Here is a 16,772-nt window from a genome sequence, read left to right on the forward strand (position 1 = left end):
AAATAACAATTTCGTTTCTACGTTCATAGACAGTCCATCGTCGCAGTCACGTTGAACCGGCGTGAAATTTCATTCGAAAACATCGGCGCACCGTGCGCCGTTGAAACGGACCAATTTTAAAGCGATCGATGGAAAAGAACGAAAAGTTCCCGTACAATTAATTGGATAATAAACGAGTTTCGTATAAAATTGCTCGCTCGCGGGTTCGCGGATTCGAGTTTGCATGGTTGATAGGTCGACGACCAAGCGCTCGCGAAATGCGGTGAAAATATCTGGACGCGTGAAAGTTTGTTTCTAATCGCGGACGCTCTCGGAGATGCAGTTTTTAAACGCTGATGCACGAATGCGGCGCTTTCTACCGTTTTCCTTTTAGACCTCGCAGAAGCGCCGCTGATGGAAAACAGAGTTCCGGCGAGCGTTTTAACCCTTTTCACTCGTCCACCGTCCGATTCGCGAGCTTTTTCGGCGTTTGAACTCGTCGCAAACGTATATCTCTAAAACCACTCGAATCCGTATAGGAACCGAAGCGAAGTAGAATTTTTCTCCGCTCGAATGCACGAAGAGTTCAATGTTTTTTCGTGGGCCGTCAAAGTATTCGAATACAGTTAGAGGAACAATTTCTTTCTTCAAAGATAAAATAGAACGTACGAAACGGAGCGATCGATATCACCGCTCGGCTACTCCCAGTTATTCTTGGCAGGCGGATATATCAACATCCGCGACAAATGCGCGATCTCCATTACCCGTGATCGTAGAAATGGAATCCTGCAATTGCTAAAGCAATCCATATCCACGGACGGCTCTGTTTGATAACAATATCTCGTTTCCGGTCGGCGCCTCAATTACGTCGCAACGTTGTGGACGCGTTTCAAGTTTACAGAACGGAGAACGTTGTTCTAAGCTCGAAGACCTCGTCGAATATTATCCAACTATTTTTCGCCGTCGTTCAATTATCTCGACTCGATGTTCGCGATTAACGAATTATTTATAATCTTTATTTAATTTCGATTCCAACAGCCGTGAACGGCCTTGATTCGCGCGACGCGTCCTCGGGAAATCACAAAATTCGACCAATAAACGCAGCGTTTACGAAGCCACTCGACCGAGCGATTCTAGCGAAATTACAGGTCGTCAACGAAGCATTAGAGAGGCTCTGGTAGCCACTCTGAATCATCGAGAGAGACAACGGGCCTGCCCACCACCGACGGAATCATTTTCAAAATAATACGTTGGCGAAGGGTTCGTTACTTCCAATTGACCGACTGGCCCATTTTCCACCGATTTCTCTCGCCCCAGTCGAGGCGCCAGAGATGCACGTCGATGCAACTTGCACTTCGCGTGCACTTCCACCGACCGTTCCATCGATCGAGCGTACGATTCGGTCCCCTAGCTTCTTTGCACCTGTTGCTCCGATGCACGCGCGATTTTTATACGTCCGGTTCGACTGTTTGATCGCGTAAGAACTCCAGGCCAACTCGAGATGTCAAATCTCCGCTTAAACTTTCAAAGCGGATAAACGCGACCGGCGTCTAATGAAACTCGATCGAGCTCGCCGGACGCGTTCGATGAAGTCATTTCGCGAACGATCCGAAAAAAGTCTCGACGACCCCTCCTCTTCGTCGCTGGGAACAATTAATCCACGTCAGTTCCCAGTACACCCTTTGCGCGCATCGGGTTCAACGACTGTCTCCCTCCTAGCCCGGAGAGCTCGTGCATCGACCGATAGGTGCTGCTAACGATCGAGTCGTTACACGTCACGCAAATTTTTCGCGTTTATCCTTATCCACGGAAACTAAGTCACCGTCGACGATCGATCAAGGATTGAACTCGAAAAGCGATCCATACCTTGTACGTCGAATTTGGCGAATATAAAATATAAAATATAAAAAAAAAAACGCGTGGGGAAAGAATGCAAAATGTAAAAGTACGACTAACAAACGATTGGTTCGAACCGAAAGAAACCACGAGATCGTATTATCGTTTCTATAAACCCGATTAATCTCGCTATGTAGATGAAAACACAAAAGGCTCGTAAATTAATCCCCGTACGAAGTTCTCTACCCTTTCATAGCCAACGATCCATCAGCTTCTCGCTAGGACACCGCTGAACAATGCAATCAGACCAAGCAGCGACTTCCTGTCTTACCGATAATTAATTGCATCCTCCGACGCGAACAAAGAAGCAATATTTTCAACGACATTGTCGTCGAGGAATCGAACAGGCGCAATAATAATACCCGCGGTATCTTCCTGTACTCGACCTCGTCGAGCTCTCGGGCGAATCGTTTCCCGCTGAAACTGAATACACGACGAGAAAAGACAGGAAGGAAAAGTGGAGCGACGGTCCAGAAGGCGATCGAGCCTTACCGCAACAGCACACTTTTCGAGCCGCGTTTCCGCGACGGCGGTTCGTCGCCACGGTCTATTCCGTCGCCGTAAAACCGACTTCCTAATGATCGTAAAATGATTTCTTGCGGAGCTCGCGCCTCTCGTAACTCCCTTCACGGACAATCAACGGGAATTGGGTCGGTTTTGATCGCTCGGTGAAAGATCGTTCCGAGCGTTCGAATTGCGTCATTCGGATGAGATCCGAGGTGACGACGTTTCAACGGTTTCAGACACGCAACGCGTTTGCTGGCGAGTGTCGCGGTTTTGCAAAGTATTCGAAACGTTCACGAGTCGACCGGAGAGAACGTTTCGAAAAATGAGTATTCCATCCTACGGCGTACCGATTCGAAATCGTTCTACGCGAAGGACGATTCCGAACAGTCGTGTGTTCGGTGTCGTAAGCCGCGACCAGGTTTCATTTTTTCACCGGTCCATCTTAACGCAGCATCGAGGAGACAACGCGGTTACGTCCAGGAACGCAATTAATCTCGGCGAGCAGCAAGCAGCAGGAAACCGCGCCTTCTTAATCGCTCGTGTCAGCCTCGTCGTATTAGCGTGAGTCCAGTGTCGTCGTCGCGGAATATTCCTGCGGTATCCGTGTAACCGAGGGGAGGCAAATGATTAATGGCGCGAGATCGAACACGAGGGCGCAACGTTTCCAGATATCACGCGTCTGGAAACGGACGAGTCGGTTGCTCGTTTCGATCGGTGTCGTTGCAGCCTGTTTACGGCTCGTTCGATCGCAGATTAGAATTCGTTTTCGCGTCGTTCTCGAGGATCCCGAGACCGAGATCTACGTTGCGAATTTACATAGAAATAAAGCGAGGATAATTCAATTTTGTTTAAAAGAAAAAAAGAACCGTAATTCTACCGCGAAGGAGCAAGGCGAACGGTGCGAATTACCTCTGAACCAAAAGGAGAATCTTACACGTCTTGTACGAGTTCTCGTCCAAGCAGGCTGCCACCATGATTGACGGAAATCCTTTATGATCTTCGGGCTGGTTTTGCGCTGATCACTGATCTTCGCGACGGTAATTAACCAGATAGTTTAGAGAACGCGCTTCGTTGACCGAGTTTTATCGACTCCGGTGGCGAGAAACGGCTCCGCGATATCCGAATTGATGTAAATACGCGCGTCGACCGAGTCCTACCCACGCGACCACGGACTGGGAAAATCTGTAGGTGTCCCGGCAGGTACGGATTCCTTACTACGCTATTGCATCTGGTGACCATCAACCGATCGATGCACCGCGTGTACAGTGCATTCCACGCGTTATGCATTTCCAGCGCGAAATCGATTTTTCCTCGAGTCCGATCGGCACACTTTCCCCTATCCCCACCCCCCTTCCGAGAATCGTGTCGCGAAATTATACCGGGTTTCTCCGCCCTTACAACGTCGATCTCTCGTGTTTGAACGACATTCGAATGCTAGGGTATTTTGATGGTGTTTTCGCTTATATTCGCCAAAAATGCAACGAGTAGTCGAATAGTCGCGTCGGTCGAGAAACGTCAACCCTCGGCAGAGGTTCGCGCGCGTGCGCGCGCACACAGAAAGCTGGAGGATCGTCGGTGCAGTTGGCAGCTGCAACGGCTTACCTGTTCACGTGTTGGCCGCGAAGGTGACCGTGCCTCCTAGCCGCGGGAGTGCATCGAACGAGGTATCCAGGCTGACACCCACGCCGGAACGTTTTCTGGGCCGAAAAATCGTCGGAGAGCGCCGTTCACTTCCGCGTGGCCTGCTGCCGGAGCGGGCCCGCCGCAAGTCCCGCGACTCGCGCGTGCGCATGCGCACAGGCTGCAGCCAGGCCAAAGGAGACGGGTTCCGGGTCGGTTTTTCGCCCTGAAAACGTCGCGATTGTCGAGCCCCGGCTTGGGCGAGCCGGGCGTGACCAGTTCCACGATTTTTTTCTCTCTCCTCAGCGCGCTCTCTTTCCCCCCTTTTCTCTGTCGCACGCCTCTCCTGTCTCTGACCCCCCTCTCGCTCGCGAATCGCCCGTTCGTCTCTTTGGATACGCTTCCAATGCTTCCACTATTTCGTTCTTCGTCGTTTCGCTCAGGTTCCCTATTCGGTTTTCCACTTTTCTCCCTTCGAGAGGTTGTTCGATCGCGTCGGGCAAAATCGGGTCAGATTTCATTCGCAAATAAATGGATTCGCGAATTAAATAATGGCAATTTTGGTAACGGCGTTGCTCGATACCATCGCTGAAGCGAAACGTTTCTTACCCGTTGAGATGGATGGATGAGAAGAGAGAGGGAGATAATGCTCGTTGGATATCGAGCAACGATAGCCGACTTGGAGATGCATAGGCAGATTTAGATGGATATTGTTTCCAACGATATGTAGAACGCCGAACGGTTAGATCCTCCGGGGTCTCCGGTTCACCGTTTGAAGCTTCTCGAGTCATCGACTATCCGCTCGAATAACAAAACAAGATTCCTAAAATTTGTTCACCCCCGACCAATCGGAAAAACTTTCGTCCATTGTCGATCCACATTCGCTCGCGAAAGAATCGTGCTTGTCTGGAACTTGCCAAACTCCGAACTCCGAACTTTAAACTACTCCATCAGCCATCGAGGGAGTCGGGGATCGAAGCGAGTCGATTTTAAGAGGCTTAATTAGAGTCGCTGAAATTGCGGAGCGAACTTTCCTCTCGCGTTACGATCTACGAACCTGCGCCAGGGGCTTTTCTTCTCCCTCCAAATGTCGTCTCTTCTTTTCTTTTTTTTTTTTATGGTTCCTCGTGCCAGCGAAGAACTCGAGAAACTGTGCCGTGGAAATTTTTTTTTAGACCTCGTCGTCCAACGGCTTTGCAACGGAGCGACAGCATCGAAAAAATTCATTTGCAAACACGTTCGCCTATTTCTCAAAGCCCGCGACGACGATTACGAGTAAGTGGCCGAAGAGTGGCGCGTCTTTTCTTTCGTTGCGCGACGTAGTGGCTCGAGACAGAAGAGACGACGTCGTCCGTGGAACAACCTGGCCGATAAAGGAGCACTTTCTAGCTATCGGGGCTTCATTAGCGATTGGCTATTTAATCGGGAAGTTTCCATCTTCCGTCGAAAGTTCACGAGGCGTTCCATTTGGAGAGGATCGGTCGCGTACAATTTTCTCTGCGATCCTGTGTCGCGATATCTCGCGACAGCCTTAATTCGACCGTAGAAGACCTTGTTCCCAGGCTTAAGCTAGGGCTGCCGTCGAAACGATTACGTTCGATCTATAGAGAGTGCTTCCATTACCTCGATATCCTAGAATCGAGGTAGCCACTGTTTAAAAACTCCTCGAAAATGACCCGCGCTTATTTGTCGGCGAGCTGCACCCTGTAAGCCGCGCTAAATAGCCATATACGATTTTGTAATTTGTCTTCGATTAGAGCAGACCTACGTAGCCCAACCCGGTTGCAAGAATCACCCTGTACGCGGACCATGGGGTGGGAGAATCGCAAAAAACCGTGCAGGACCGACGAAACAGGTTCCCGTGCGCCCGGTTGCGCATTTACGCATTGCCATCGGCGCTCATTCTGGCGCACGTGAGCTAGAAAGTGGTAAAAGCCGCGACGGAATGCGCGTGCCAGCCTTGAACACGGTTGCAGCGCTGCTGCTCTTACCATCGGGCCCGCGACGCGACGATCATCTATCGCACATGGTTGACAATGATTAACGCGGAAGAAGAGGACTCGTTATCGCCCGCCATCTTTGTCGCGGAAGTTCGGCACCTCTGGCATGAACGGAATCGCTTCAACCGCGCTTACACTTTTCAGCTATCATCGATAGATCACGAGGAAAGTTTCGCTACGCGTAGATTCCGAGAAGCCCAGGGAAGCAAGGCCAGCATCGTTAGAAAGTGCGTGTCAAGAGAAGAAAGTGCGCGCATTGTCGACAAAGCTCATCGCTTGTGGAGCAGACAGCAATGAAAATGTTCAAGAATAGTATCTAGGTCGCGAGAAGAAACTTCTGTTGCCATTCGCTGCAGTCCTGAAAGAGGTCTGCCGATGGACGACATCGAGAGAACTTGGAAATCCGTGAATACGACGACCATTCGCAAACGATTCGATTTAACCCGTTATCGAACGAACGACAATCAGAGTGGCACGTGCACGAAAGAAAGAGGGTAATTTTCGAACAATAAAAAATAAGCGAGTTCGCAATGGCGTCACGCGGACAGCGAAGACAACGCGAAGGCGAGCCGGTGACTTCATCGAGAAAGGAATCAAATCCTTGTTCGCCACGCGAGATTGACCTAATTGGAGAAGCGATACCATGGAATTAGTTGAATCGTTTCTTGTCGAAATCGCTCTACGTTCTCCCTCGGCTGTTGTTTCGATTGCATTCAAAAGTTTCTCCTGCGTTCGGTACATTTTTTAAAGCATCTTATTCGGTGGCTTCCACTGTTTCTCGATTTCGATAAGTGCCGGTGACTTATCGTCTATACATAGTCGCCCGTGGTAACGAGTCCTCTCGAAATAGTTTATCGAGGTTACGCGAAAACGTGTTCTATAATAGTCCATTTGGGATACTTTCGTGTTGACGGTTTACCGAAGCTATTTAGAGACGCGTCTCATAATAAATTATCAGTGGCAATTAATCATCGAATGGATCGCTTTATTGAATCCTGAAACGACTTTTTAGGTCGGCGAAGCTGCTCGTCGAGTTTTTCTCCCTTCCCTTGGCATCTTTTCTTGTTCGTTTCTCGGTTAGATAACTCTCGAGATAAGCGAAGCGCGAGTAACGCGTTCGCATCGACAGAGTGTCACTTATTCAAAACACAATTAACGTTCGTTGTTGCTACATAGTAATTCCACGTTGCACGGTCCGCTATTACCATGATGTAGGACCGCTGTCAATTAAAACGACTGAAAGGTATCGCCGTTTAATAGGGTCAATTATGGCCTTGGTATCGTCGTTTCTATCGCCACGTACTTTAACGAGCGAGAAAAAAGGAATCTTCCGCGAGGGGAGAGACGACATCGCGAAGTAAGGTTCAGAATTACGAGTCACAATTTTGCGATCCAACGGAGAAACAGACGGGATTTCGTGTTAATTTTCTCTCCGAGACCTACGACGAGGTCCGGAGAATCATAAGAATTCGAGAATCGGCTTCTCGCTGTATTAACTGACCGATACCACTCAGCCCTCGTTGACCTGAAATCGAAATTCCGCAAAAAAGGGAGCTCCTCGATTCCAATTTCCTCGGTTTAACTATAATCCCCTTCGTCGGCGTAATCGTCGAGCGAGTAAATTTCGAGCCAGCTCTTCTCCGCAATTTTTGAAATCGTGGCTATACGCGAAAGTAGCAATTTCCTCGCGATGAAATCCTCGCTCGAGCAAATATCGTTCAAATTGAATTAAAATAGAATAGATGGCCGCGTTCGAGGATTACAGTTCGAGTTCAATTTTTGGTACGACCTCCGGAATCCAGGAGCGAAAACCGATTCATACGCGCACAGCTTACTTCTTCTGCTCAACTAAACGAGATGGGAAACGATACAACGACGACTCGTAAACGAGAGCAGGAGAAAGGTAAACCCTGCGAGCATAACACGGTATTTAACAATTTTCGAATGCTACTCGAATACTCGCGTGTTCTACTACGGATTTGTTTGGACGACGGAATATCGGGCTCTGTGATTTCTAGAAATTAATTAGAAAACTGCGAGCTTTTACCAGAACGAGAAACGTTGGCGGCAACCTGTCGGCCCGAAGAAAAATAAGGAAGAGATCGTTCGACGAGTGTCGGTGTCCTCCGTTACGGAGATTCCCGAGCCGGCCGTGATTCCGCGCGATTCCTCTTCGCGACGCGAGTGCGGTTTTCCCCGTGAAATTAGAAAGCCGCCTGCTGCAAGAGGATGCCGGTTCCCGATATTAGAACCGGCAATTACCGTTGATCCGCGATCGGGCCGCGAGATTCACGATCGGTATCTCGTTGCTCGCGCATAAATTCTCCTATCCCGGATAGGCCGGTCGTCGTTTCTCGTTTCCATGCTCGCAGGAAAGTAGTCGCGTGCATCCCACCGTTTTGTATCGTGTGGCTGGTTTGGAACAACATCGTCGACACTCCCACCTGCAACCTAGTTCGCGTCGATATTTATAACGAACCTCGAGGCGAGACACAGCGACGAGTATTTCGTTCGAGATCAGCGACGTGATTTTCGACCGAGGGAGGCCTGGCCTGGAAGGGCGATTAAGCGTGTCGGTCGCGGTTTTCGTTGTGGACGATCGCGCATTTTGGATGATCGACATCGACATCGGCAGTGCGGGGCGTGGCACGATCTCGCGATTTCTGGCCAATTTCGATATCTGCCCGCGAAGCGGCCCTATTTCTGGCTCGGTAGGGTTCGCGTAACGGCAATAGTAGCCGCGGTAGTCGCGACCAAGTGCATTTCACCGAGATTACGGGTGTATTGACCCCGTCGTCACCCCCTCGTCGCCCTTCCGCCACTTTTCTCCGACCGGCGTCTCCTCCCCGCCCCGTTCTCTCTGCCGCCCTCACTCTTCGGAGGTCGCCGACGACGCCCCACCTCCCACCCCTCTGTCGCCAAGCTCCGACGCTCGCCGTCTCTTTCTCTCGCACCTCTTCCACCCCCTCCTCACATCCGTTAAGTGCACCGAGAGCGCAACGTGCAACGACGCCACCAATCGACACCGCGACACTCTGCTCGACAAGTTCCATCTCCGAGGGGTGGATTGCCGCGGGGGATGTCGTGATAGAATTGGTCTGGGGTTAGTTAGGATTCGGGGTGCAACATCGATCCGTATCGCTGCTTCGAAATCTCTCGGTTCGCCGGTCCCCGTGAACCGGAGTCTGTGGATTCTGGGGCGGGACGAGACTCAGAGGTCCTTTCGGAGAATTCGTCGGGCCAGAATCTCTAGCCTGGTCTCTCGAAGATCGAGAACGAAGAGAAGATGCTTTAAGAAACTGTTGACGATATTTCGGTCGATACGGTTGAATCTATAATAAACGCGTCTTTGACGTGGATCCGTTGTTTGACTTCTCGAGAATTTATGCGCACGACGAGCATCGGGGGGCCAGCTTTATCGTAGAAGGTTCCCTGGGACGTCGCGTTGAAGAGTTTTCGAGCCACGAGCGAGGGTCAAAGTATTTACTCGCGCAGGTACATACGTTTCGAGAGGGTTGGTATTTGTCGTGCTGATGGGATTGATTGTGAAACCTGGAAGAAGGGTCGCGCCCCTGGAAAGAGTCCGTCGAAAGGGGTTGGTTTCGGTTCGGTGTCGTTGAAGAAGGTCAGGGTGGTCGGGATTCACCGATTCAAAGGGGTGCCGATGTTTGTCAGCTCGGTGGGAGTATCGTGAAATCCGCGAGGAGGGTGTTTTCGAGTAGCACGGGAGGCGAAGGGTTCGTCGAAAGAGGGCTGGGATCTCGCTCCGAGTAATTGGAAAAGGTCAGGGCACTCGTGCTCCTCTTCGAAAGGGTCGCTACTACGTCGAAAAGAAACAACGATTTTCGTCGAAGAAACCGACGCGTATCCCGCGATATCTGAACGTGTTGGTTGACGTTGAACGCGTGTCGGTCGTTGAATAGTGGCGCAGCGGTCTGTACGTGTGCCGGTTGCACACAGGTGCAGCGCGATGCATTTTTCCGCGCGGTGCAGCGTGATGCCGCATCACGTGTCTAGAATGTTACTTTCACTTCGCGCTGCGTGCGGCTGCACCGACGACCGAGGATCGTTTCAAGCGCGATCCGTTTTGCAATCGCGCGTTATAAATCCGTAGATCAGTTTCCTTCCATCTCCTAGTCGCTTCGTTGGGAGGACTGCTCGCGAGGCGAACGTCGACGGCAGCTTCGAGCCAGAAACACGGTGAGAACGATCGAAGAGAAGCGAACCCGCAGACACAGGCCTCGTACACGTTCCGCTTTTATTATTCCCTTTCGGGTAGCTCGCACTCGCGCTTAGAAAACTCGCGTCTACAGCTCCGGTGCAAGGGGCTTCGTACTCTGCGAGAGCAGGAACATAAAGCGTTTTATGGGTCTGTCTGGCGCGCGAGCACGGGTCGTGTAAGGCCTTTAGCCCCATCTCCGTCCACGGGGTTCTATTTGCCGCCAGGACTCCGGCTCCGGGGTCCTTGCGTCCATCTAGCTCGCTTCGATCCAGAGCGAAACGCGCAACCTCTGCTAGCCGAACACTGCTCCTCTCGCTCCGTCCTCCTCGGTGTCCATAAACGCGGGGAAGTCGCTATAAATCAGACCGTTTGTCGAGGAACGAACGCGTTCGCGGTTCGTTAGAAAATTACTGCGCTCCCTGGACGCAGAGGTGGCCCGTTTCAGCCTATGATGAACTAACCGGAAGCTCTGGACTGTATTCGATGGATGACTGGTCAAGCTCGAGGCGAACGAGCAAACTCCTCCTTTTGGGACTTTTACGAGTCCCTTTGGTGTTCTCGATTGAGCTTCTCCGCTAAGCTACGAATTAAGGAGGATTTCGATACTGTTTCGCGGAAGATGACTCGCTGAAATGGGCATTGTCCGCGTTAAACGCACCGTCGAATGGGAGACGAGTCAAAGAGTGAAATTACTTCTGCGAGTCAACGTTGCGTAGGAACGTACGTAAGAGAAACTTCTGTTGGTCTGCGAACGGGAATGTGTTCTCATTGTCGGTCGACGTTACGCGCAATGTTGCATCTCGAACATCTCGCCTCGTACTACGAATACATGTTACCATTGGAGAACGAACCTAGACGAAATTCTCTTTATCGCGGATTTCACGCAGTTTTTAACTCGCAGACGAACGCGTGCTCGAAAATGCAACTGTAGGCTATTCTCTCTCGCCTCGCCAGTCGTCTCTGTTCTTCTTTTTCTGCCAGTTCTCCTCTTCCTAGTCCAAGGTGGAGGAGGTTGTTGCACCCTCCTCGAGCATTGTGCATGCGTGCGCGAGGGTGCCTAGTCCCCTCATCCTGTACTCTGTATGCAACCCGTTTCTCCTCTCCTCTGGTGCCACGACACAACTTCGTGGAAAGGCATCATAGCGGAAGAATTCAGGATTATCGATCGGTCTATCCGAGACCCGCGATCCTCGCTTCTTTCGAGCGAACGTTGATCGATTTTCATCGGCGCGATCGTCGATGCGGTGGAACCCGAGCCGCGTTTTAACCTCTTCGAATACGATGAATACGATTCGTCGCCGATCTTCGCGTTATTAAGACACAGCGAATATTTGGCTACTTTGCCAATGCGTGATATATTCCAACGCGTAAGTAAGTAATCGAGTAACCAATTGCTCCATTCCGCGCGTGAATGGTCTGGACACGATACGCATTAAGGTCTCGTAGAGCCGCATAAATATGCGACGCGCATAACCGAGCATCAGTAGGAAGTCCTCGTCGCGAGTCTTCGTCCGTTTCTTTCGCCGGTTGCATTCTTCGGTCGCGGGCGTACGAGTCGCGATTAGGATCGATGTCGGTGACCCGTCATCGACTCGATCGGTCTCTTAATTAACCCGCGTCAGAATCCAACACCGCATCCGACCCGATTCGAACGATGAAAACCATGACGCGGGTGACAGGGGGATCGTTACGCTCGCAAGTTCCACGATTCCTATATTTCAACGTTCCTCTCGGCGCGAGCACGCTTTTTACACCCCCCGGGAACGACCATACGCCCCCTGTAAATACCTGGCACCGTTTCGCGGAACAACAACCAGCATTCCCGGCACAGATTCCTGGCGAGCGCGGTGAAAATTCCTCCAACGGAAAGCCAAGGAAGTTTCTAGCGGCAAACTTCGCGATTATGCTTGTCAGTTGCGGAGAAAGAACGAGGAGAGAGAAAAAAAAAAAGAACACCACCCGTTGGAAGGGGATAGAAAGACGCTACGGGACCAACGACCTCGCATTGGGTCGCGGCCTTGACATCGTTCCGAAGAAACCTCCCGGTACGACACGCTGCTAATCGCTGACAACCAGCCTAGACCACGTGTGCACGTCGCTCGCATAAGCTGCAGACTCATTGGCGAGGTTCGCCGAACTCCTGTCTACCGAGACTTACCGTTGCAATTGCAGATTATATCTCCGCGCTCGGGGATGCAACGGAACGCGATGCGACTCTCGAAGCAGACATCTCTAGCCCAACATTTAAATGTAATTCCGCGTCTAACGTTCTCTCGGTCATCGTACCTCCGCGTTTAAAAGTCCTGACACTCGTTCTACTCCTGTCTCTACGGGCTAAAATCTTAGCGATCGTCTCAATCCCACGCGTAAGTCTAAACGGTTACCCCGTTTAAAAGCATGTCTCGCACGATTTCCCTGCTAACGCTTTAGACAAATTGAACACTTTACCTCCAGCGTTTAAGCATCCCCAAACTTTTGACTGGTCGAATGGTTACTTCCCGCTGGTGACATTTTGTCTATTTCTGGCTAGCATACGCGGTCCTTACCTGAAAATAAAAAATGAACGGAATTAATAGAACGAAACATGGTAATCCCGAATCGATCCCTAACGCTATCCTTGAACACGCGATGGAGCGGTACGGTGTCCCGGGACGTTCACCCAGGATAGAAAACCGTGGTACGTTGGACGCGCGTGAGTTACGCGCTACGCTGTATGAAATTCATCTTTACGGGCGCGATAAACCGGCTCCCCGGAGAGATCGGCCGGCGATTCCAGATAAACATCGTTGGCGCGAGCCTATTCCGTGCATAAATCGACGCCAAAACGGTCACGCGTTCGACACAAATTATCCTGTTCGCGGTACACGTGATACGCGAGTCACGGTTCTCTCCCGCAGCGGGAAACGCGTTAATGCCTCGATTTCCCAATCTCCGTCGCCTGGACGGCGGTAAAGGCTATCGAGAGGCATAGCCGGTGACTCATTGCCGGTTATCACGAAACCGCTGCTCGCGCCAATGATCCATTGTTAGGTTCAACGCACTCGCCCGTTGTTTTCGCGAGGCTGTAAACAGCGCGAGCGTGGCGAATGGAAGTTTCTTTCTCCTCGTTCCTTGGGAAACGCCGGCAGCGCGCCGTGATCGATGGCGACTGGTCTCCTTCCTCCCGTACCCTGGTTTTCTCGCGTGCTACCGATATCGCGCGCGTTTTTGCACCTCGCGACTTTTTCATCGCGAGCCTGGTCGTGCCTTGGCGTTAACAGGTATCCGATACCAGCGATCATTGGGACGAGATTTACGAGTTTCGTTGGGCTACTGACCACGTTTCTGGGTTGAAGGACCTGAATCACCGAGGCTACCGTAGTTGTTTCAAATATCGCGGTTCGATTCGTTCGGAACGCGTACACGAAGGTGTAGCGACGACAGAGTTTTCTCTCGAGTTATTTCCACCTGGTGGAGTTTAACGCGATACCGTTCGAGGTGTACGCTCCCTAAAAATATCGAAGCAGCACGATCGAAACTCCTCGCGTGGGGTCGAGCGAATGTCAAAGCCCTGACATCAGCCCCAAACGACACCAGAAAAGGCAGAAACAACCACGAGCTACGCGACACCGTCGATTTCTCGTCAAAACTCACCGTTTCGCTTTCGCTGCTGCGTTATTTCCAAATACTCGCAGGTCTCCGACGTCGCGAGGTCGAGAAGGGACACGAGACCCTCCCAGTTGCAACGAATCGACTTGGTTTCCCTCTCGTTTTCACCGGGCGTTCGAGCACGAAGGGCTGCGTTACGGTACGTGACACGGGAATCACGTTACACCCGTATAGCACACGTAGCGGACTGTTAACGATCACGGTTAAACGAACCAAGTACGTGACGGAATCACGAGCCACGCGAGTACCGAGTCACGAGCGAGCCTGTATCGCTCGCGCGTACAACGCGGATCCTTTTGTTGGCCCGCTGGCGATATCACCCCTGAACCGCCCGGCGAAAACCGCTCGTTAGCGTTTTCCCGAGGGTAGTTGCAAGCGTGGATTAGAAAGGTTTGCTACAATTTAACGACGCGGGAACCAGTTCTGCCAGGAAGCTCGAAAGACGACGATACACGTGACCGCAGTTCGATGCAGGGCTACGTATGTATGAGGATTCCTTGGCCTTGATCGCGATGCGTTTCTTTGCGGAAGTCGTACGACCGAACCGTCTCATTGGTGGATTTGGTTGATTATCGAACGGTCTTGGTCACTTTCTCCGAAGAAGTCGTACGACCGAACGGATGCGTAGGCATCGACGGCAAATCGAGAATTCGAGGCACGTATCAAGTCGAATTAATTGGTCCGCGATCGACAGTTACATGAGCAATTGTCACCAGAGATTCTAGATTTGCGAACTGGTTCGCAATGCATTGCACTCGTACGACTCGTAATTGAACAAATTACTGTCACGCGGATTGCAACCGCACGATTTGCTACCCGGCGTGTTAGTGTCGCAGGAATTTCGGTCGTGCGAGTCGCGATTGCGTAAGTTTTTATCGCGCAAATCGCGATAGCGAGCGTCACAGCTGCGCGCTAGCTACGGTAGCGCGGATCGTTCTCCGAAGAATTCCAGTCGCGCGAGCACTCGTTCGGAGGCTCGAAATGCAGCCACACGAATTCCTACGACGACGGTTGCCTGGGTTTCACGTGGAAGAATCACGGTTACGTAAGCCTCGAACCTTTAATTTCTACACGCGAGAATTGCACAAAGTTACGGTACGGCCGCGAGAATTGCACTTCGCGAGTGTCGCGACTCTTCCACTCGAAGATTTCAGCAACGATCGCGAGTTACGGTTTGCGGATGAAAACGTGCGTTCACCGTAGCTTTCGTTGGTTCGATCTCGAGAATGGACAATGTTTTCCGAGCGCAGTCTAAATAAATAGAACGGCGATACTCGACGGGTTAGAAATCGCATGCAAACGTTTCCGCGAGTTCCTCTCGTGTGTAACAAACAAACGAACACGCTCTTTGCATAATTAGAAACTTTAAATCAACATTTCACACCTGTCTCTCGTGTTACGAAGACCGGAAAACCTCTCGTTTTCTATTCTTCGTCTGTCACGCCTCCGTACGTATAGATTGCGATCACTTTTTACTTCTGCGACATCGGTTTCGCGGTTAAACTCGCGCGCGTAACTTCAACCCCCTCGATGCTTCGGCTGTCGAGGATCCGTTCGAGCGATACTCCACGAATCCTCCGTTCCTGTAACGAGGAAAAAGAAAAACGCCGATCGATATTTACTCAGGACAACGGAACCGAGAATCGACCCTCGGGTCGAGCTATCACCGGGTCGCGGTTCAAGCGTGGCCCGTGTGTTCCTTCGAGCAGGCTCGCTGAACATTGCCAAGGGGTGTCGAATGCGCATTGGCCGGTTAAAATGTGGGGCAGTGCTGCGATTCGTCCTTGGTATTCGTGCGGTTGAGTCGCAACTGGCCATGCGTCCCTTCAAACCGCTGAACGATATACCGGGTGATTCGTGCGGTCGCGAGTTCCATTTTCGAACGTGCGTCGGTTGAATTTTGTTTAAATTCATAAATTGCGCGAACTCGAAAACTAAAATTGCATTTTAGATGAAGTTCGTGGTAGTGGCACGGATCGCAGAGGCAGGTGGAATATCGAATTTACGTGTCGCCGCTGGAGAGGCATGGCCTAGAATACGACAGCTTTCCGATTAACTTTCTTGATAATTAACCGAACGGTAACTCGTTAAAGTTACATCTTAGCCGGATATAGATGCTTCCTTGGATAGGATAGGTGAATATAAATGCGACGATGATGACCCGATGCAGGTAGAATGTCCGTACGATTTATGAGCTGATGCAACCGAGGTGTGGTCCCGTGTATCAGTAATTTTCTGCACACTTTCCTCGCCGCGACGTCTTGAAAATCATCATGGATTCTCGAACCCGAACCGTGCTTGGTATAAATTGCGTTTTCAGCCCGTTACCCCTAATTCCCTCGATCGTAGACGCGAACGTCGCGTAGACGCCGATCCTACAAGGGGTGGTTTCGAACGCGTAAAAAAGGAAAAAAGATAGACAAAGTTAGGGACAGAATGGGGGAATCGACGAAGATGGTGGAAGGCGTCGAGGAGCGCGTTCGAAAATCGAATGACGGGCGGTTGCAGGAGTTGATTTATCGGTCGACCCGGCGAAAAAGAGCGAGGTACCGGTAGGCACGCGTATCAGCATCTGGGAGCCGGTGAATAGAGGCCAGCCAGCCGTGTATTTTCTGTACGCGTGTTGCGACGCGTTTTTACGTATATACGACGGGAGGTATGTGGCCAGTCGGCTCTCTCGCCAGCCACCAGATAGATAGATAGCACGCGGAGAGATTGTATCTGGGAGTTCAGAGACCCCGTGGACTTCTTGCGCCACACCGCCTCGTATATAATACATTCACGAGTGATAAGCTGGCACGCGGACGACGCGTCTCGCGTTATATCACCAGCCAATAATAACGCTGATCGCTCGAGCGTGCTGCGAACGACCAACTGCCGCCCGCCTAGCCGCGCCGCAC

At 51.2% G+C, this 16,772-nt stretch overlaps 1 protein-coding gene across 3 annotated transcripts in view; it reads right to left on the reverse strand.

Annotated features, from left to right (window-relative positions):
* LOC128891535 (uncharacterized) overlaps nt 1-16,772 on the reverse strand; it is a 109,350-nt gene that overhangs the window by 35,402 nt on the left and 57,176 nt on the right. The window contains exon 1 of one of the 3 annotated variants that reach the window (XM_054151088.1): nt 12,673-12,762. The exons of the other annotated variants lie outside the window; for them this stretch is intronic. Within the exon in view, the coding sequence (XP_054007063.1) occupies nt 12,673-12,689 (17 nt within the window). The 5' untranslated portion in view covers nt 12,690-12,762. Of the gene's footprint in view, nt 1-12,672; nt 12,763-16,772 lie in introns of those variants that run through there. 3 annotated transcript variants of the gene reach the window in all.

The sequence above is a fragment of the Hylaeus anthracinus genome, unplaced genomic scaffold (assembly GCF_026225885.1).
Source record: "Hylaeus anthracinus isolate JK02 unplaced genomic scaffold, UHH_iyHylAnth1.0_haploid 12002, whole genome shotgun sequence".
NCBI lineage: Eukaryota > Metazoa > Arthropoda > Insecta > Hymenoptera > Colletidae > Hylaeus > Hylaeus anthracinus.